General features: G+C 37.7%; 1 protein-coding gene across 6 annotated transcripts in view; it reads right to left on the reverse strand.

Moving 5' to 3' along the window:
• The window catches only part of CDK14 (cyclin dependent kinase 14), a 550,615-nt gene that overhangs the window by 367,319 nt on the left and 160,226 nt on the right, over positions 1-23,070 (reverse strand). For all 6 annotated transcript variants that reach the window (XM_054505309.2, XM_054505308.2, XM_064575299.1 and 3 more), the window contains one exon: positions 469-548. In XM_054505309.2, coding sequence (XP_054361284.1) covers positions 469-548 — 80 coding nt within the window. The remainder of the gene's footprint in view (positions 1-468; positions 549-23,070) is intronic.

The following is a 23,070-nucleotide window of genomic DNA, read 5'->3' on the forward strand; positions in this document are numbered from 1 at the left end:
AAGAGTATCTAAATGTCAATAAGAAAGACCAACGGAAAAAATAGTAAAGGACAGGAACAAAGAAATCAAGAAAGAAGAAATACAAATGACTAACAAGATAGCATGAGCCCAGTATGTGTAAGGACTTTTCTTAAAAGTCATGAATATAAAGTAATGCTAGATTAATATGTACCTTAGAAACCCTACAAACAAAACCAAGCATATAAAATTCCTCAGTCAGCTTTAGTCTCACCATCAATACACATCAGGTTTTTTCCCCCACACCTGAGTATACAGCAGGATTGTCTTATTTTATTTAACATGACTCGATATGATTGCAAGAGATACTGATTTTTAAATTTCAGTTTACACTTTCCAATGAGATATAACCATATAATTTACAAACTCTGCATATGAGAGGTGAGTAATATTTAAACAGCTACAGGCATCATGCAAACACAAAAGCAAAGATAACGAGAAAATGCCTACCTTCCCTGATAGCTGTAAAAGGTGTACCTTCTTCTTCCTGCAGCCTGATCACCTTCAGGGCTACCAACTTCCCATTTACTCTGGCAGAAACGGAAGAAAAGATGAGAAGTGAATCCGTGAGAATATGTTCCCGTTACGGCTCTAATTTTCTTACAGTTTATATTTTATGCATTTTTGCACTGAAAATGTCAGTGACTCAATTATGCCACCACAACAAGATTAATTTCAGCAAGGTTGGGAATTTTATATCATCATTATAAATATTCACATTTAAATATTCACATTTTAAATATTCACACTCGCCTCGTCCCAAGATTTAACTAATCATAGTTTTCCATGATTCCCTCTGTGTTCCTTCCAGAATGAAACTAGTGCTTAACAAAATCACCACGCTTGATCAATCATTCTCAGACTAATTAGAAATCATGAAATCAAAATAACTCTTTCCCTTAGTTTTTCCAATAGCTCCTCATGTCCTTGGCTGAAATGTCTTCATCTTCAATCTTAAGCTGAGGTCATTCAATCCCCAAGGTCAGAAACTCGATACTCAGACTTCTTTCCTCTCTCCTCTCTTCCCTCTTCTTTCTCTCTCTCAATATCACTCATTCCTCCCTTTCTCGTTATTTTTTTTTACTAGAGCCTTCTAAAATTATACTTGGTCTGAATGTGTCTTATGATACGTCAGTATATCATCAAAATAAAAGTTATGAATGCTTTACTATTATAAGATTACACAGGACTTATCCAAAGCAGATGGTTCTTCCAGACGTATTCTAAATGTGTATCGGCTCTAATTAAAAGTCAGATTGCACTAGGCAGATAACTTTTTTATCTAGTCAATTCTGTTAACAAAAACATGACAATCTACATCGGTCTTCTAGGCGAACGCTCTCCTTTACCTTTACTAGGCCCAACAGTATCCTTTGTTAATAAGAATAGATAAAACAAGCACACATTACAAATGTAAAAGGTACAAGAAGGCATTTGATGAAAAGTAGGTCTCTCTGCTACGCTCCTTCAGCCACCCAGCTCCCATCCTGTGAGGTCACGGGTTACCATTGTTCATATATACTTACACACACACATATATGGTAGTATGCTAGACAAAGCACACTGTGTATTTTACCTTAATAAATTTGGTGACTTCCTCATAAATTCATAGAGAAAACTTTCTATTGCTTTTGAAAGACCACAGGGTACTCCTTTGTATACGTGTAATATACTTCATTTAATCCCAGTCTTCTACAGATGGTCGTTTAGCATGTCCCCAATTTTTGGCTACTACAACAATGATGGCGATATATATTCTTGGACATGTAACTTCATTCAGGTAAAAAAAATATCTGTAAGATAAATTCCTAAAAGTGGCATTTCAAGTTTGAAATGTATGTGCATATCTAAATTCTAATTCTGATGAAAAGTGGGAAATTATCCTACATGGAGGTTGTACCAACCTGTACTTCCTACAGAACAAATGTAAGAGCTCCTGTTAGCCCCTTCACCTCTACTATGTTATCAACCACTGACTGCCAATCTGATAGATAAAAATTACAACCACAAATCTTCAGAGCTTATGGAACCAGCAAACAAGAACTCATGTGGTCCAGAGAATCCAGTGCCTGAGTCTGAAACAAAGAATGAGAATGTCTCTTTTTTAAGAACTGCATCCAATTGGTCTGGTTTTGCTCGAAAAACTGCCACAGACACAAAACTTGAAAGTCCAAGGAATTCAGCACAGCCCAACCATCCCAGTGGCATTCCTCATTGCGCTAACTGTGGAAGTACTTTGTTGGTTACCCTAATGGGATAAGGCCATCTGATTATAAAGCCCCACAATGTGCCCCCTTCTCAAGGTTAGGAGGTATTTTTCCTTGTCTTTCAGCTGGAATGACAGGCCAACTGCTTTTCTGTTCTGCATCCTTTCGCTCCTCAGTACATTACCTTGATTTTTCCACTCCTGACTGTGCTCTAGGTACCCAGGTGCAGGCAAAAAATTGATATGCACATGGAGTTCCACTGGAGACTGTACCTTGTGCTCTCACTTTGTCCTTTATGACTAAGGGTGGGGGGTGGTCTCTGGCGGGGCTTGAGGCTGGGATGCAGTCAGTGCTAACATCTGCACAGATTTTTCTCAGCCCAGTTGAGCTCATCACTGGCTCCCCAGAGGAGGCAGTAACTGCTTCCAGGAACTGCTTGGAACTTTCCCCACATTTACAGATATTTTCCCCTCACCCATAAAAAAATACACACAACCTGCTTCCCACAAAGCTTTTCTACTTCCCTTGAGATCATTAACTTATATGCACCATGAACTGAATTCTAGAATATAGGGAATTCGTGTTTTTAAAGGTCATATACTTAAAACACTCTCAGACCATGAAGCATAATTCATTCCCCTATAATATACTAAAAGGAGAGAAACCTTCAACTAAGCCAACATTTACTCTTTAAATGCCACTAGAGGTAGAACACCTTTAAGTAGATTGAGGGAATTCTGATTCTGAAGCATCATTCTCCACGAATTGAAACTCCAAGCATTAATTTCTTATAGTTATGATACTCATAACGCTAGAAACATTGAGTTTTATGTATTATATTACATAACACTAAAAATTTCCTTAAAATTTATGCTAGACTATTAGCTCTGGGAGTGAAGGAACTCTTTCTGTTTTGTTAACTGTTATGTGCCCAGTGCCTAAAACTGCTTGATATAGAGCAGGCTCTCAAAAACATTTATTGAATTAATAATGTTAATATACTGATAATTCCTTTCTTATACCTGAAAGATAACTCAAGAATAAAGTTTAGGGGCGCCTGGGTGGCTCAGTCGGTTAAGCATCTGCCCTCGGCTCAGGTCATGATCCCAGGGTCCTGAGGTCGAGCCCCGTGTCGGGCTCCCTGCTCGGCGGGAAGCCTGCTTCTCCCTCTCCCACTCCCCCTGCTTGTGTTCCCTCTCTCGCTGTGACTCTCTCTGTCAAATAAATAAAATCTTAAAAAAAAAAAAAATACAGAGACCGGGGCACCTGGGTGGCTCAGTTGTTAAGCGACTGCCTTCGGCTCAGGTCATGATCCTGGAGTCCCGGGATCAAGTCCCGCATCGGGCTCCCTGCTCCGCGGGAAGCCTGCTTCTCCCTCCCCCACTCCCCCTGCTCGCGCTCTCGCTTGCGCATGTTCCCTCTCTCTAATAAATAAATAAAATCTTTAAAAAAAAAAAGATTCAAGTATAATAATTGCTGCTTTCAAACGTTTCAGAAATCTCAAATTTAATAAAGTTTTCAGTATCTTCTTTCATGTTTGGCTTAAGTATTTATTGTCCTTTTTCAAATTAAATGTGTAACCTCTTTGATTTTGACACATGTGGATATGGCAAGTTTTCATTTCCTTAAAGTTTTAGAGTTTATAGAATGCTTTGTTAATTAACCCTTCTGCACCCAACAGCCATGTTTCAAAACCCCCACTACCCTTTAATTATCTGTGTCTAGACCACTAATCAGTATCTCCCTCTTCTTCAACTACTTTAGTGGTCTCCCCTTAGGAATCATATTGATTATCAAATTGCTCTTTAACCTTAGAGTCACTGTGACTTTCTCTTTTCTTAATTAGTTTTTCTCTACATGTCTAGACACTCACCAACTACTGGAACCCTTAGTTCTAAAGCCCTAGGAAAAAATGCTAAGTCACTTGCTCCACTTTTGGAAAAAATACCTTTGGGAAAAAATAACATTACCAATTTTCTAATGTTCTACCTTTGATGCATATGTTTTTATAAACTTTAGCACAGACTGAAATACTTGAAATTCCAAGTTACTGACTCTAACGAAATGTCATTTTGTTAAAGACATCAAAAGAACATATCTGTTATTCTATAAAAATGACACAGAATCACACAGAAAAGAAGTTATTATATCTAATAACTACCTTGTGTAGTTTAAACGATTTTATTGAAGTTCCAAAACATACACTTCAAACATTGATTTAAGTTCCTTAGAATAATTACAAAATTCCAATTGAATCAATAAATGAGAGCTGTTTACAGGAAAACACTGAAGATTCCTCTTTAACAAGTCTCATTAATTAAATCAAAAGCTAATGAATAGAAGGCAATCAAGGCTTGATTGGCAATGAAGACATTAATTCAGGTGATTAACATAGTAAAAAAAAAACTTTTAATTGTGTTAATAATACTACAGAACATTCTATTGGAGGTATTGCCAGGTTTTACCCAGTTGTCCTAAGCTATTTAAAGAGCTGTTTTAATTTCAGAGATTCTTTACTATTCTCTAATTTTTCAACATCTCACTTGGCCAAGCTGACTTCAGACCCAGGGATGAATCATCCTTCAGTCCGCTGGTCACACAGAAGAGCTGTCAAAGGCAGGATGAGGAAGAGCCAGGGGAATGCCCAAGCACAGAGCTTTCCACACACAGAGACATGGGGATACTGGGTGTCCTGGCAGAGCCATGTTCAAGTGGGTCCAGCTTTCAAACTGGTTCTAACCACAAATCCAAATCTCTATGAACTTCAGAAACTCTGTCCGCAGTTCTGTATGCCCTAAGTTTGTAAAAAATAAAGTTCTCTTGCGAGAGAAAAACAAGATCTAGGAGTTTTGAACAAGGAACACAGCCTGTTCATTTTTTCATGCATTTGTCCATTCAACATCTGTGAAACCTACAAAGGAAAATGCCCCTTTTAGGGTAAAATTTCCAGGTTCAAAAGATGATGCACAGAAAGAATTTCCTTATGAGCAAAAATTCTCAAAGGAAAGCCCAAAGGTTTTCTATTCCATTAGTTACTTCAAATTAATAGGATAATTTAGTACAATAAAACAAAATTACAAATATTATCTAAGTCATCTTTGAAAACAGTGTCCATGTGCTAACACCTAGAAGAAATTATATCTAGAGGTTACACAGGAAATTAAGGCAATATACCTAAAAGAAATTTAATATACTCTGGAAAATTTAATATATTCTGCCTCTCTTCCATTATGACTTTGTCTCAAGAGAAACTGCTAGGAAATAATACCAAGTGCAGACAGATCCAATGCTTGCTTCCTTACTGTGTTTGTCTAGAAGCAATAGAAGGAAATGTAGATACTACTGAGGAAGCGACAATGGCAAACTAGAGTATATCAAGGACGATATATTGGGCTGAATTTTTAAATTTTCAGAAAAGTATTAAAATATTTTAAAGGTACTATTAATAGTGCTTCTTTTATTAATTACCTCTTAAGACACTGGCTAAATTGCTGACTTACTGTATTACATACATACTTCAAAAATTTAAAACTTAACTAAACACTTGGTCTTGCTATCTCCATCTAAATTCAATTTTTATTCAGGTGTAAATGAGAAATCTTTGCAATTCTGCAATATCCTGAAAGTGCTATTTACTATATTTTATTCTGGAAAAATAAATTAGAATTTCAAAGTAAGTTGCCAGTAATCACACTTCATGCTAATCTTTATCAATACAGAGAGAAGACGACTAATAAAATCCAAAGATTAAAAAGAGAATAGTATAATGGCTATTTATTAGAATGTGACTAACAATGCAAAAAGTCTGAGAATTTAATGCAATGAGAAGTCTGTTCAATGGACAATTATAACCTTTTATAAAAGAAATGATTGCTACTAACGCATAATTCATCATTGCCAATGTTTCATCCAATGTACAAACTCATGATACTTTGAACCAAATTTAGAGTGACATATATTGTTCATGGAAGAAAACAATAATTACATTTCAACAATTTTAAACCAACCAACTCTGCACCTTTCCAAAAATAAAATCTGTCAACAAAGGATTTGAGAGTCACTACCTTGCAAGCAGAAGTGACCTCAATGACCATTCAGGCTCCAAGCAAAAAGATCCTCACTGATTTGGTTTTTTATCCTTGTCCTCTCACTCCCTGGAACAAAGCAGCCCCTCAAAAGACTTGATGGAACTCAACTCCCCTAAACTACCCCAAGTTTTTTGGTTCTTATGTTGAGTCAAAATTTGCTTCCTGTAACTTCCACTCTCTGATTCAAGTTCTGAATCCACAAAGACTAACTAAATGCTCTTTCATAAGACAGTCTGTCCCATAATTAAGTTTTAATATCCTGCCCCTAAATCAACAAATTGAGAGAGAGTGATTCTGTGCTTGGCATAAAGGACAAACAACAGAGACATGATCCTTGCACTTAGGTCTCACCAAGGAGACAGGCATAAAGTATCAAAGAGAAAAAACAGGTTCTCACTCATCCAAGATGGAAAAATTTAAGCATCACTAAACTAATATCTGTGATTGAAAGCTATCAAACATATTTAATTCAATAAGTTTTTTTTTAATTTAATAAGTTTATAATGCAACAAAACAAAACCAACTCAGGAGTCATATTTGGAGGGTACTACAAAACCATATCATTAGTTTCAAAACAGTTGAAAAGAATATATCAAGCATTTACCTTCCTTCTTCATATACTTTCATATACACTGTCCTTCACTCTAACGAGATAGTTGATATATGGAAGTTTCTATTTATAGATGTACTGCATATAACAAACGAAGAAGGAATGACAGAATCTGAATAACACCATTCTTAACCATAATCACTTAATGGATTATTAATGGTTGCTAAAATCACAAAATGAGGCTATCAGATATTATGCACCTCCTGATGGAAGCAGGCATCCCCTCCTATGGAATAAACCCAACCCAAATCTGACCAAGTTTCACTCTAACTACTTAATTAAGGAGATAAGGTAACAAGTTAAATGATACTATTGGGATACAATGAGAAAATCTAGAATATAGGAAATTCTATAGGAAAAATGAAGCTTGTCTCTTCAACAAATAAATTTCAAGGCAAAAAAGGGAAAGAACCCATAGATTAAGCGATTGGAACAACCAGGTAGATGGAACAACTGTACAAAATCTCAGAGGCAGAGAACACTATGTGTTAAACAAAAATATAAGAAGGAAAGAATGACTGGAGTTTCTTGCTGTTGGGGGTGGGGGGGATGGAGAGTTAGGAAGGCACCTGGAAAGAGAAATGGAAGAACCAGATCATGGAGGTCCTTAAGAGGGAAAGATGGAAAGGAAAGGGAAGGGAAAGGGGAAGGGGGAGGGGAAGGGGAAGGGGGAGGGGGAGAGGAAGGGGAAGGGGAAGGGAAAGGGGAAAGGAAAGAGGAAAGGAAAGGGGAAAGGAAAGGAAAGAGGAAAGGAAAGGAAAGAGGAAAGGAAAGGAAAGGAAAGGAAAGGAAAGGAAAGGAAAGGAAAGGAAAGGAGAGGAAAGGAAAGAGGAAAGGAAAGGAAAGGAAAGGAAAGGAAAGGAAAGGAAAGGAAAGGAGAGGAAAGGAAAGGAAAGGAGAGGAAAGGAAAGGAAAGGAAAGGAAAGGAAAGGAAAGGAAGGGAAAGGAAAGGAAAGGAAAGGAGAGAAGAAAGGAAAGGAAAGGAAAGGAGAAAGGAAAGGAAAGGAAAGGAACGAGGAAAGGAAAGGAAAGGAAAGGAACGAGGAAAGGAAAGGAGAAAGGAAAGGAAAGAGGAAAGGAAAGGAAAAGAAAGGAAAGGAAAGGAAAGAGGAAAGGAAAGGAGAGGAAAGGAAAGGAAAGAGGAAAGGAAAGGAGAAAGGAAAGGAAAGGAGAAAGGAAAGGAAAGGAAAGGAAAGAGGAAAGGAAAGGAAAGGAAACGAAAGGAAACGAAAGGAAAGGGGAAAGGAAAGGAGAGGAAAGGAAAGGAAAGGAAAGGAGAAAGGAAAGGAAAGGAAAAGAAAGGAGAAAGGAAAGGAAAGGAAAGAGGAAAGGAAAGGAAAAGAAACGAAAGGAAAGGGGAAAGGAAACGAAAGGAAAGAGGAAAGGAAAGGAGAGGAAAGGAAAGGAAAGGAGAGAAGAAAGGAAAGGAAAGGAAAAGAAAGGAGAAAGGAAAGGAAAGGAAAGAGGAAAGGAAAGGAAAGAGGAAAGGAAAGGAAACGAAACGAAACGAAAGGAAACAAAATGAAAGGAAAAGAAACAAAAAGAAAAGGAAAGGAAAGGAAACGAAACGAAACGAAACGAAAGAAAATGAAAGGAAAGGAAAGGAAAAGAAACGAAAGGAAACGAAAGGAAACGAAACGAAAGGAAACGAAACGAAAGGAAAGGAAAGGAAAGGAAAGGAAAGGAAAGGAAAGGAAAGGAAAGGAAAGGAAAGGAAAGGAAAACACTGGGGATCTAAAGAAAGAAAATGCTATGATTAAATTATGTGTCTGCAGCTCACCCACTATGGTAGAGAATGGCTTGAAGGAGCACACCAGTGGGAATAGGAAGGGAGGGCAGGAAACTGTTGCAGTGGTCCCAGGGAAAGATGGCAGCCGCACAAATACAGTGTTTGGTAAGAGGAATGGGAAAAAGGAAAAGGACATTCTGAAGACACAATCAACAACCTGTCAGGATAAATTGGATTGGGCACAGGGAATGTTGTAAAAGATGATTCCAAATGTTCTGACTTCAGTGTTGGGTGGATGCAGGTACCACTTAACTGAATCAAGGGAAACTAAAGAAGAGGAGATTCAGACAGAGTTGTAGAGTCCTGTTTCGGAGGATCTTAGTCTGGGAGCATCCCCAGTGGAGACACATAGTAAGCACTGGTATTTGTGGATCTGGATCTCAGTACAAAAACCTAGGCTAGACATAAAAACCTGTGAGTCATTTGGAGGACTTCAAGAGAAGTAATAACTTCAAGAGAGAGCCAGTTTTCTGTTAAAGCAGAAGTTAAGAAAAAATTCAGAGAGAGGTAGAGATTATATTTGTTGATCAGAGGATGATGTTCTAGATCTAGAAGACACAGGAAGATCCTGAAGGACAGGAAGGGACAGTGTAAAAGATATAGTGAGAAGTAGGGGGGTGAGGTCAGAGAGACAGCAGATGATCCGGGAGTTTATCCCTTGGGTGGTGCCCATGGTAAACAGTGATGAGCAGAAGAGATTCCATCCTGACGGTCTCTTGGAAGCAGGTGGGACAGGGGCTGCTGTTGTGGCTGCCCCTGAGCATTAGACAAGGCATGGAGGGGGCTGGGGCCAGCCTCTGCAGATGCATGGAAGATTAAGGTGCTGGCTGCACAGTAGAATCAACTGGGCAGCTTTAAAACATATCTTGGCCTGGCCGCACTCCTGATTTAATTGGCGGTAGGGTGGGGTCCTAAGCATTTGTATTTTTTAAAACACCCTGGGGTGTTGAGAACCAGTCTGTTAAGCCTTTAGGTTCTTACATCAACTTCTCATTGCCTCTCTTCCTTTGTCTGGTCTGGAACACATCCAAGTCTCCTTTTCTACAATAAACATCCAAAAGTAATAGTAGTAACTATTTGAAATAGTTAACTAGCCCTCAGTCTTAGTTGCAAGCTTTTGAGAAGTCCCAGCTGATTAGCCCCTTTTGAAATGTGGTTGCCAAGGTGGACATACTACCAGATGTGGTCTGAAAAGCATTGAGTGGACTGGGATAGTACTCTGCCCCATTCCAGAAACCGAACTTGTACTACTTTGGCCTAAGCATGTTTTAAACTGTGATAGTCACAAAATACTGTAAACTCAAACTAATCTTACCAACAACGAAAACCCCTGAGTTTTCTTTAGGGGCCCTGAAATCGCACCATTTCTAACTTGCCCTATGCCTAATAATTCACTTTTTAAACATAACTTCAGGAGTTTGATTTATCCCTAATAAAATTCCAACTTGTCAGCACCAACCAACTGCTCATGCCCCTCATGTATGTTCCAAATTGCAATCCTGTTTTTGATGGGCATTGGCTACCCACCCTTCTCTGTGTCCTAATCTGAGGTAGGAATGAAAACACTGAACAGGAAGAGGTCCAAGACAGTGCCCTTTGACACCACACTCTTGACCCCTACCCCATCCAGCTTTCTGGGGACCTGGCTTCATTAAATGTCCTTTCTTTCTTTTTCTCTCTCCTCCCTCTTCTTTTCACTTTCAACCTCTCCAATCTAGTCCTTTGTTTCCGTGGCCCCTCCTTCTCAGACCATGACACTGACCATCTACCTCTACCACTGGACCGTACTAGAAAATTTGCATCTGACACATAATTAGGGCTCAGTGGTGAACAAATGAGTCAACCTCTTATCATGTAAAGGAGGTACAAGAAACCCTACTACTCTTAGGGATCCTTAATCAGCCTGTTGTAAACCCACCACCAGCAACAGCATAGCACTCAACTGCCTATCACTCTCTTACCTATCAGAACATAAACGAACTGTTACCCATCTGAAAAACAAACAAATATACAGTATCTACAGGGTTCTACTGGTCTACTAGCTTAACAATCTGATCAGAAAAAGGAATTAAGGTTGTCTAGGGATAATATTTATGAACTCTTAGATCACTATTTTGTTTTCTAACTACTCAGAAATCATCTGCGTGATAATCTGTCCTAAAATGTTCTGTTGGGGAGAGGGAATGAGAAGGGCATGCAGAAAGAAGGTCGGTCACACCATTTCCCCTGGATCTGGTTCAGAGAATCCGTCTTCTATGACTATGTGGACCTCTCAAGGCTACTAATGCCTCGCCAATTTTTCATAGTTCCTCAAGGATGACTGACAGGGATGGGACAATCTCAACCCTAATTTCTTTAAAATTCAGTTAAACAATCATATTAAGTCTTAAACCAGAACTCCTTAGAGAACCATAGTACTCTCAAACTTCCCAAGACATTTGATAATTTAATTCACTCTTATATTTGTTCTGTGTTTTGGTTCCAGAAGCTCACTCGCCTTGGTAGCAGTGATGTAAGCAAAACAGAGGGGAGTAACTGCACTTATTCTCTAGCACCTTTCTACCCCAGTGGCATTTTCTGTGTATCAACTTCAAACCTTAGCCTTTCCTGGGCTTCTGATGCTTCCTCTCCTTCTCTCACTGAGCTGCATTGTATTGTGGTTATCTGGTCTGTGTTGGTTTTGTTTTGAGAGACTTTTACCATCCGTTTTTATATTAATCTTCCAGATTTTTAGGGCAATGGACTGGACACTTCTTGGTATTCTTCTGGAATACCTCCAGACGCAAGGAACCATTTTTGGATAGAGCAAAAGTCCCATACATACAGCCTCTGAGGAGATTACCAGCCAGAGAAGAAATAAGACCATATCAAGCAACTAAAATGCAAGATAAACAAAGATAAGTTGCTTTAAAAAAAAAAAAAAAAAGTAAGGCAAAGGAATCAAAGACAAGGAATGGAAGAATTGTTCAAATATCAAAAAAAGGCACAAAGCACAGAAAAGATACCCAGGACACCTACAAATGTAAAGGTAGTTGGTTACACATATTCCTGAAATTACTAGAGAGGGCATGTTTATTTAATGAGATGGGAGGGTTTCATTAAAAATAAGTAAAATGTAGTTTGAGTTTTTAGAAATTGATTTTTCACACATAGTGAGATTTGAAATTCACTGTGTTAAATATTTCTACAATGGCGCGCCTGAGTGGCTCAGTCATTAAGCGTCTGCCTTCGGCTCAGGTCATGATCCCAGGGTCCTGGGATCGAGCCCCGCATCGGGCTCCCTGCTCCACGGGAAGCCTGCTTCTCCCTCTCCCACTCCCTCTGCTTGTGTTCCCTCTTTCGCTGTGTCTCTCTGCATCAAATAAATAAAATCTTAAATAAATAAATAAATATTTCTACAAATTTTTCTCTACAACATACAATTTATGTCCCTAAACATACAACACCCAAAGGTGCCCATATGCACTGAAACCTAAGAACGAAGGGACGGTGTGAAGGTCAAGAAAAAAAAGAAGTTGGGTTTTTCCCTATTTTTCCTTAGTCCCACTTTCAAGCACACTTGTCTGGGGAAGCATATTACTGCGGTCTTTGAAAAGGCAGCATTTTACATTTCTAGAGAAATCAAATTTTCTCTTTCTGAGGTCAAGTTGCCACTTCAAATAGATTTTTATCTTCAGAAGCTTTTTTCCCATAGAAAATGCTTCAAAAAAGCAGAAAAGAAATGAATATACTTTTTGATGATGATATCATTTTTCCCTATCTTGGATTACTTATTATTTTCTAGCTAATGCTTACATACTATATCTCATACTGTATCTAAATATAAAAATAAAATTCACTCATTCATTTTTTTTTTTTTTAAGTCTAACTACAGCATCACAATCAGCCTGAGCCATTACACAAGCTGGGATTAAAGAAGAGAATAAAGTCTGCTGCTCCACCTTAGAACATCTCAAGCTTTCTCAGTGCAAAGATATGTTTAAACCATGATGTTCCCATTTCGCTAACAGAGTCAGAAATGGTCCCCATTCTCTAGTTGAGGCACACATGTTCATCATCGTAAGAGAGAAGTCAGGCCTCCACTCGCAGGAAAAAAGCACCTCCAAAAAAGTTAAATGAGATGCACCAAAAAGCACATCACTGATTCACCACAAGGCTTTAAGGAATCCCCAAATACTCGTTGCCAAGTAGTGTTAATCACAGAGATCTTGCATTTTCCATTCAAACATAGCCACACAAAATTAAGTGAAGTTTGGAACAGCAGGATAAAACAATTAAAGCAGCCCTGGAGAGCCATTAGGCAGGGGTATTCAGAGTTCAGACTGTTTTCTACCCATTCTAATAAAGACACAAACACACACACACACACACACGCACACACACACAAGCACATACGCACACACACCCATCCAGTTTATGTAACAACCAGGATAGCAACCTGGTTATATTCTTTTTTTGGGTTGGCAGCAAAGGCCCATGGACAACCAACAAAGATAATTATTATAAATACAGAGTAGCTTGGTTAAAGGACAAAGACTTCTATCAAGTCAAGAGGATTATGAGTGATTTTTATTTTCTTCATTAAATTGGACTACTGTCATAATTATAGAAAATGTGTCACTGTTAAATACCTTTGAAATGAAATTTTCTAAAACAATATCAAGCAAAGCCAAATTTATCTAGTTTGAATGAAGTCTTTTATGACAAAAAGGATTGGAGAACAATGCTTAGGCATCATTAATTACTAAATCTAAAGACTATTATTACTCTCCTAAAAATAAAAGGGGTACTATAATGGACTGCTGTAAAGGCAAGCAAGGTGCCAATGCAAAAAATGACTCAATTAAACATAAAGTTGAAAACAATCCACCTACACATGGTGAGGCTCAGGCTTTGTATTAATTCATGTTTTACTAATGAGCTGATTAGATAAGGACTTTATAAAAATTATGTAGAATTGATATAATAAGATCTATGCTTAGTATTACTTCCAAAACCTAGCACTAGAGCCAGAGTACAAATTACCCTGATTTGGAATCAAATGGTCTTACATACAGCCAATAGGTTTAAAATTACAATAGGTGTCTTTTAAATCAAAAATAGCACTTGCATTTAATCACTATTGTTAAAGCACCTACAGTGTGACAGGCCCTGGGCCAAGGATTTTATGTCTCATTTAATCCCTATAACAAAGTTGTGTGATAGATACTATCGTCATCTCCACTTTATTAAAAAAAAAAAACAACAAAAACCAAGGCACAGTTCCAGATCACACAACCAAAAGAGGCAGTTGCAGAATTTTTAGCAGGTCGGACTTCAGAACCCATACTCATAAATTCTCTGTGGGGTAGCAATAATTACAGCGTGAACCACAGAAGAAAGGTATGTGAGCCATATTCTCGCACTACTCCTACATTCAACAGAGGCGCTCTGCTTACATCAGTGTATTTTTTTTTTCAGACACCTGTGATCAAATTATTTACTGTCAAAGCAATGTCATTATTCTTTGTGTTTTCTAATAATTTTTTACAAACCTTAAAATAGATCAATGTGTTTTGGAATGGGCATTAATAAGTCTTATCTTAATTGTAAAGGTGACATGTGTTTATGGCAAAATGGTTGGCAAACACAGAAAAAAAATTATATCAAAATAATCCTATTATTCAGAGGTAAATTTTTCAACATGTGTGTGTATCTTCTAGACTTCTTTCTGTGGGTGGATATTTTTTTTAAATGGTATCCCGCTTTTATATTTGGTCACTTACTTTTTTTTTTGTGGTTTAATAATCTATCTTTTTACTGGATGAGCTGATATAAAATCCAGGAAGCCTCAAGTTCAAACAAGCTCATACTTTCCTTTTAAGGAAAATGGCCCCAGTACTTCTTTCTTTCATAAATTTTCATGACTTTCATTTTGGTATATTGATCAAAGCAACCCCACTAGTCAAGCAAGAAACACCTGACAGAGGAAGCAAGTATGGGCCTGACAGCCACATGGGGGCAGGACCTATATGGGGCACAGTTCCTTGAGTTGGCCTGGCTGGAATTTAGGGTAATGGAACCGCTTCATACCTAGTGATGGAAAGCAACAAATCAAATCACCTCCAGGACAGATACGCTAGAAGGTTTTACTCTATGAGCCCAGATATGTGACTTTAGATTTGGAAGAACTAAGACCTATGGCAATCAAATGTGCATTTGAAGAAAGAACTTCCTATGTCCTGACTACAAATCTCTACTCCCAAGGGCCATCTGTCAAAGTCTTCTCAGCACACTTAAAGAGTGTGGTCACAGCATCCCTAAACACTTTCCCCAATCGTTACATAGTTAATGTTTATAGTTGAGTATGTATTAATAGCATTGTGATAGGTACTGAAGAACACATATATGCATAAGAGTACATGACATACATATGAATATAAGTTACATACATATGAGGAAATAAAGGACATAGAAAGCAAGGCAGTAACTAAATCATGAAAAAAAGAAAAAATTATTCTGACACCTGTTTAAATAGTAAAGCTTTATTCAAGACTATTATAATAGGGGAGAGAGAGACAGGGCTCAACTCTGAATATACAAGAACAGTGGGGATTTAGAGCCACAGAGAGGTTAGGGGGTCATTCACGGATGGATGGAAAATTACTAAGAAGTGACATCAAGGGTAGGGGTAGTTTCTGCTAACCTGATCTAACAGGATCCTGGCTAAGGGCAGGCCAGAGCAACCATATAGCAAGGGTGGGGAGATTTTCTCTAAATGGCAGGAATCTTGCTAAAACTAGGCTAAGAAGGCCTGGCAAGTACAGGGGGTTGCTGGGCCCGGGAGGGGTGGGGGACGGAGGATGGATTGTGGCAGGCAAAGTCAGGGCCTAGTCAGGAAGAGGACTTAAAGGAGCATAACTAAAGTTTAATCAAGGACATAACTAAAGTTTAATCAAGAAGCCAGGAAAAATCTCACAGTATGAGTGGGACTTGAGTTGGACCTTAAAGATGGGATAGGCCATGGGCATGTGAAAAGGAAAAGTAAGCCATTTACACAGAGGAATCTATAAACAAAGATGCAGAAAGAGGTGGGGAGGCCCGCTTCAAAGTACAGAGAGTAAAAACGAGGGAATCAGTAGAGCATAAATAGTAGACTCAAGAGGGATCTGGACGCCTCTAGTCCACCACAGTATTGATCCAGTAAAGTAATTAGACCTCTGATCTTGCGAGACATCAATATATTTATTACCTGCTAACACTTTTTTTAGGGTAGAGCTCTGAATGAAGTAAAAGCTAACATATCAACAATGTCCATCTCTTAGTTAAATATACATTCCCAACCAATAAAGGTAAGTTAACTGAGCTTATAAGTCTACTAAATGTACTTCATGATATATAGATAAAACAGACTATAAACCATAAGAGACTATGGACTCTGAGAAACAAACAGGGTTCTAGAGGGGAGTGGGGTGGGGGGATGGGATAGCCCAGTGATGGGTATTAAGGAGGGCACGTACTGCATGGAGCACTGGGTGTTATATGCAAACAATGAATCAAAAACTAATGATGTAATGTATGGTGACTAACGTAACATAATTAAATTAAATTAAATTAAAAGGAGAAAAAACAGGCTATAAAATTAATATATTTATAAATACAGATTAACATTAAAACATACTAAAAATTAATAAATGTCCAGGATTTAAACTGTATCCATGTGTACATACCATAAAATATTTGGTGGTAAGTCTTTATTGTAAAGACAAAGAAAGCCAAATACACAACCAGTTAAATCCACCTGTGCTAACTTGCAGGGCTTTCTAAGCAGTAACATGAGTTTATCACCATCAAACAAGACATTAGCATCCCTTTTCTAAAGAGGAATCTTTTTGCCAGGTTTAGTGCTACAAAGTAAGGAAAACTGACAAGATCTTAAACAAAAGGCTATTCAGTGATGTCAAGTCTCAGGCACCAAATCTAGCTTCCAATAAGAACTCTAATTTTTGTCCAGTGAGACAACATAATTTAGCCACTTTGAGGAGAAACCACATTCTATAGCTTTTCCTTGTACTACATGGCTTTTGCGAAGTCTGGCTTCAGTAAATACTGCACACAGGAATGAATGAAGTCAACTACTTCCAACAAGGGCTAAACTAGCACACAGCTTCAGATAGGGCAGATCCCATCTGCTTTCCCCGATAGAATAATTTCTATAACTAAGAATTCACGAAAGTCAGCTTTCCTAAATGTCTCTCCTTTGTGTGTGTGAATCTTTTCAGACATTAACAGAAAGCTTTCCAATGTGCTTTTCATTTAAGTTCAAAATGATTGTTGGAGGATAAAGTCTCTGACTTCAGAGGCAACATATACTGAAAAATAATTAGACATTCACTCAGATTTTCGCCTAAAAGAAGGAATGGAGACAAATGTCATGACTCTTCTTCCAACTGCAGCAGATGGGAAATCATCAGTAGTCACCCAGCTGAGGAACTCTCTCCCATGACAGCACCTTACATACAAATCCTGGCCCAGAAAACAAATAAGACTTTAGCTGGTGTAATATGCTATCTTATAATAAGTAAACAGAAAAAAGGTAATATATCTGTACATTGGGTAAATTGAATACATATATCTAAATCTTTCTATGTCAAATACTTGCAAATAAAATAGTCACTTTGTAATTATTTACCATTTTCCTCTTTTTTCCTAAGATTTATTTTATACATGTTCCATGTTTAAAAATGGAATATAGTTATACACACACACATATATATACATGTGTCTTTGTGTGTATATATAACCATACATATAGCGATACATATAGTACCTACAGCCACATATGTAGTAATATAAAACTTACTATAAAAAATAAACACTATAAAACTAATGTCCCGTGTCCATGGTAGATAAACATCTTTGGTTATAACACATAGAATCACCTTATTCTTAGTTTTTATTCTTTTTTCTTGGTTTTTAAAGAAAACACACCCCTTATTTTCTTCTTTTTACTATGATCTTAAAATCCAGGCCACTATTTATTCAACTGGACTCAGATTATGAATTTCAGAAGGTGAGAAAGCATGATTAATCATATGTCAGAGAAGCATCCAACCCATATGCTATAAGAGCTCACTCATTCTGAACGACTATAGGGAAAGTATGATTGAATTATAAAGGATATTTGGGAAAACAGGGAAATTTACTCATTTTAGATAGATGGAATGGCTCCAGCTCTGAAGTAGAATAAGAAAGTGACAGATGAGAAGTTGAGACACCCAAGGTTTCAGGGCAACAATGTTGTTACTCAGGAGTATAAACTTACAGCCCACCATTCAACCTGTCAACTCTGCTCTCTCCAACTTTCAAAGACAATCTCTGCTACCTGCATTTTCTTTTTCATATATACACATACATGAATATATGTATATTTGTATATTATATAAATATATGCAACACAAGAGGAAGTTTTTGAAAAGTAGAAAGGGAAATATAACTCTGCAGACTGATTACTAACTGGAGGAGATTATGCTAAGTGAAATAAGTCAAGCAGAGAAAGTCTATTATCATATCATATGGTTTCACTTATTTGTGGAACATAAGGAATAGCATGGAGGACATTAGGAGAAGGGGGGAATCGGAGGGGGAGACAAACCATGAGAAACTATGGACTCTGAGAAACAAATTGAGGGTTTTAGAGGGGAGGGGGGTGGGAGGATGGGTTAGCCTGGTGATGGGTATTAAAGAGGGCACGTTCTGCATGGAGCACTGGGTGTTATACGAAAACAATGAATCATCAAAAACTAATGATGTATTGTATGGTGACTAATATAACATAATAACATAATAAATTTAAATTAAATTTAAAAATAATATAAATAAATAAATAAATAAATAAATAAATAAATAAATAAATAAATAAATAAGTGGCTACTAGCATTGTCCCTAGGTAGAGATCTGGCCATGTCAGCTTCAAAAATTGCATTTGTCATGAAGCATCATTCACCTAACCATATTTATTAGACAAAATAACCTTCAATACAGATATTCTCTCCAGCTCTTATTAATTAAACAAGTCCTTTTATTAACATATGGGTCAATGGTAAATTAGCTCAGGTCCCACCAGCTATCATGAAAATGATTTAAAATTTAATCAAGTCATCTGAAAGTTTATGTGAATAAATACATACAAACAATATAAATGTACCTGCTTAGACACAAGTACATAAGGAAGTGACAAAAAAGAACAAAGAAAAGTGGGCCAGAAAATTTGGCAAGACTCTCAAAGGACACAACAAGCAGAATCATTTTCTCCTCTTAATTCCATTTTGAATGCTTAACTGCACTCACAGCTAGGGCTGGGAATAACTTGGTGGGGGAAGGGCTGACTCAAGGGTGCTGAGTTCCTGATTTACTCAAAAACCTATTTGAAAGAATTATTTTGTTAAGGTACTGCTCTTACTATAATATTAGTTCCTCCATTATTTATGAGAAGGACAAAAGGGTTGTAAACATGCCGGTAGATCAGGAGTTCTGTGTGTCACAGGAGTCGAAGAAAAAGTAGTAAGAGACAATGGGTGCCACTGAATCTCAGGCCGATGTCCACACAGAGAAGGCAGCAATGAAATGGAAAACCTTGTCTGAAATAACTGTATCTAAAGGAGGGAAAAGGGCAGCAGTAAGTGTTCTATTTCATGCAGTCCCTTCTACATGGAAAGCCACAAATCAGCAGGGTGAAGTATGGGAGACGGGAGCTATGTGTCACTGTGGAGTTGCCTAGAACAGTGGAGAATGTGGGCGATACAAGACTAATGAGAAATGACAGCAGAGGCACAGAGGGAAGATTAAGAATCATGGGAGAAACTGGCCACGTACCCTAGAGTTAATCATTAATAAGAGGGGAGAGTGAGCACAGATTTTAAGTTTTTTCAAAATAAAATGAGCAAGCAAAAAATAAAAGGAGATAAAAATTAAGAACTCAGCTCTAGAGGTGGGCTGATTGAGTCTGGGTCCTGGCTCTGCCACATAGCTATGTCAGTGACTGTGGGCAAATTACTCAGATTTTATGGGCCTCAGTTTCTCCATCTGTAAAATGGGAGAAATCACCTCATTTCAAAACTTTTCCAGAATCATTATAAAAAACAAAGAAAAAAGTAATAGCCGACATTCATTTAACATGTACTATATTTGAGATGTTTTTAAAACTCCAAATGCATTCATTCTCATAGATTCTTCACAGCTATGTGAAATCAATTCTAATATTCGCCCTATTTTCACAAGTGACAAAATGAAGCTTAGCCCAGGGTTCCATAATCTTAGCTTTATTTCATGACCCTAAATTACAGAAAGAAAGGTATGACCATGAGAGAGAGAGAGAGAGAGATACACAAAAATATTGTCATTTAAAAACTACAACTAGTATCAATGAAGAAAAAGAGGAAAGCAGAGAAACCCATATGCTACACAGAATTCAATGATGTATTCAAATTTTTAAAGAACACAAATAAAAATAGAAGAGATATTTAAGAAGAATAATACTCTTATAGATCTATGTACTAAATGAGGTGAAACTGGCAATAAAAACTATTTTATATCTATATATTTTTAACACATGACAGGGAGAGGCATTATCAAAGACCTATGGAATAAAGTTCAAGCAACAGAGAAAACAGTTCCTCAAATTTCCTCATCAAGAACATATTTCAAGTGTTTCCTTAGTCGTTTTTTCTCTCCCTTTTTACTGATGCCTGGCTCATAATCTATATACATACTGAATTCTTTCCTGTCTGGTTTAAAACTAAAACGACAAAAAATACTTCTGTCCTATCTTCTTTCCTTTGCTACCTCACTCCCTGCATTTCAGCCTCCATCCTCCCCTTTCTCTCTTCAATCCAAAGCAGGTGAGTCTCTGACCCCACCAGTCCCCTATAGGAACTAAAGAAAAACCTTCCTAGTTGCAAATTTAATGGGTTCTTTTCAGGACGCATCTTTTCAGGACCTTGCTGAATATTTGACATTATCACCCACAGGCCCCTGTAACTCTCTGCCTTCCTTGGCATTTGGCTGGTTTTCTGGCTGCCTTTCTAGGCAACCCCTCTCAGATTCTGTGGTTCTTCTTTCGTCTAACTCTAACTATTGGTGTTCTATTATCCCATCACTTCTATTTCACTCAGAGATGAGATCCATTCTATTTTAATTTAATAATCCTCTGTGCTTTACTTTGGGCACAGTCCCAGGTGCCCTTAATTCTCCAGAGCTTAACACTAAAACTTTCCCGGGGACTAAAGCAGACAACAACAACAACAACAAAAACCCAAACAAAAAACTCCCACAAATCTGTCACTCTGTTTAACACAGCCCATTGCCTTCCCCTTAGGAACTCAGCTTCCTCTAGGATCCCCAATTGGCCTGGGTTAGTAACATTTATTTGGTTTCTCAGTATCTCCATATCCCTCTTCTTTCTCCTCAGAGGTTTGATCACACACAACAAAAGCCTTTGGTTGCTTTTCCTGCTTCTTTAGGGGCTTTTTTGTCTGTGGGTACCTGTGCTGGCTGCTAAGCTGCTTAAAAATTCACTCTTGTCTCACGCATCAGGCCAATAAGGGATGACTTCTATCTTATTCTCTGTTGAATTACAACAGGGCTTTCAACTATTCACCGGAAGTTCCTAGTGTTTTCCCTCAGCTCAAACAATGCTCATAGATCTGTAGGATCACTGATTTAAATCCCTGAAAAGAGAGACCATTAAAAATACAGCAATCCCCTGGGTGGCTCAGTTGGTTAGGCAACTACCTTCGGCTCAGGTCATGATCCTGGAGTTCCAGGATAGAGTTCCACACTGGGCTCTCTGCTTGGTGGGGAGTCTGCTTCTCCCTCTGACCCTCCCCCCTCTCATGCGCTCTCTCTCTTTCTCATTCTCTCTCTCTCTCTCAAATAAATAAATAAAATATAAAAAAAATAATAAAAATACTGCAATCCCCAAGAGACCATTTTGAAATAGAGACAAGTATTTTTCAAATTTCCAAAATTTGTTTATACAGGGAACTGTATGTTTATGTCCTTGAACCCCGGAAGGAAGAAAGCACATATTTGCTTGGTTATCAACCATTAAGCATGAAAAATGTCTCATACCTAAAATCTTTACATTTCCTTTCTGCCTCGAGATTTTTTTTAAGGTCAGATATGTTTCTGCATAAAAGTCACTGAGCTTGTATTATCTTTTCCATTTTCAGATTCTACTGACAAAGGTAGGTGTCACTTGCCAGTTCATTATGAGGCAACAAACAAGAGCCTGAAGTTGAACTTCCCAGGAAACCCAAACATACTTAAGGAAAGAATCAGATCACGCCCCACTCCTTTCTCCAAAGCCTTCCTTTCTGATCTTGCTCTACCAGATGTCACATTCCTCAAAAATCATCCCAAATCAACAATGTCTACAATCCAAATCTTGTACTTGATTACTTTATGCAATTTATAGTTCTAGATTTTTCAAGTACTTTTGCCATCTCCCCACAATTATAATTCCTCCTAATGCTATAGTATACCCCTCCTGTATGTGCCAATGCTAAATAAACTATAAGCATCTAAAACTCATTGACTGTTTTTTTTATGTAATGTTAATCACCTATATTACATCATTAGTTTTTGATGTAATGTTCCATGATTCATTGTTTGCGTATAACACCCAGTGCTCCATTCAATACGTGCCCTCTTTAATACCCATCATTGGGCTAACCCATCCCCCCACCCCCTCCCCTCTAGAACCCTCAGTTCGTTTCTCAGAGTCCATAGCTTCCCATGGTTTGTCTCCTCCTCCGATTCCCGCCCCCCTTCATTTTTCCCTTCCTACTATCTTCTTCTTTTTTTTAACATATAATGTATTATTTGTTTCAGAGGTACAGGTCTATGATTCAACAGTCTTACACAATTCACAGAGCTCACCATAGCACATACCCTACCCAATGTCATTGACTCTTTGACCTCTAATAGCAACTGATTTCACCCAAGTCCCAGCTTACTCATTAATTCCTGTTTCAAATTTCCAGCATTTCCACTATCTTGAATTACTCTGAGCCTATCATTTATATTATGAGCAGTAAGGGATCTGGGTAGATCATTTGAATTTTAGACTGATCAGTTTCTATTCCACAAAAATCATGACCCCTAGACTCCATACTCTGCTAAGAGAATGTGCTGTACCTAAAGGTAATTAATCGTCATGAATCTTTTTAAATTAATTGACAAATCTTCATTAGAGGTTCAATGACAATCACAATTTTTAAAAAACTCCCAAAGGTTCACCGAAATTAATGCTTCTAAATACTCAGTTGAATTCCATAATAAAGCACTTTAAATAACTTCTGGTTTTTGGCAAAATGC

This window comes from Mirounga angustirostris, unplaced genomic scaffold, assembly GCF_029215605.1.
Source record: "Mirounga angustirostris isolate CCGP_5_RB_7025 unplaced genomic scaffold, mMirAng1.0.hap1 SCAF_12, whole genome shotgun sequence".
In the NCBI taxonomy this organism is placed as follows: domain Eukaryota; kingdom Metazoa; phylum Chordata; class Mammalia; order Carnivora; family Phocidae; genus Mirounga; species Mirounga angustirostris.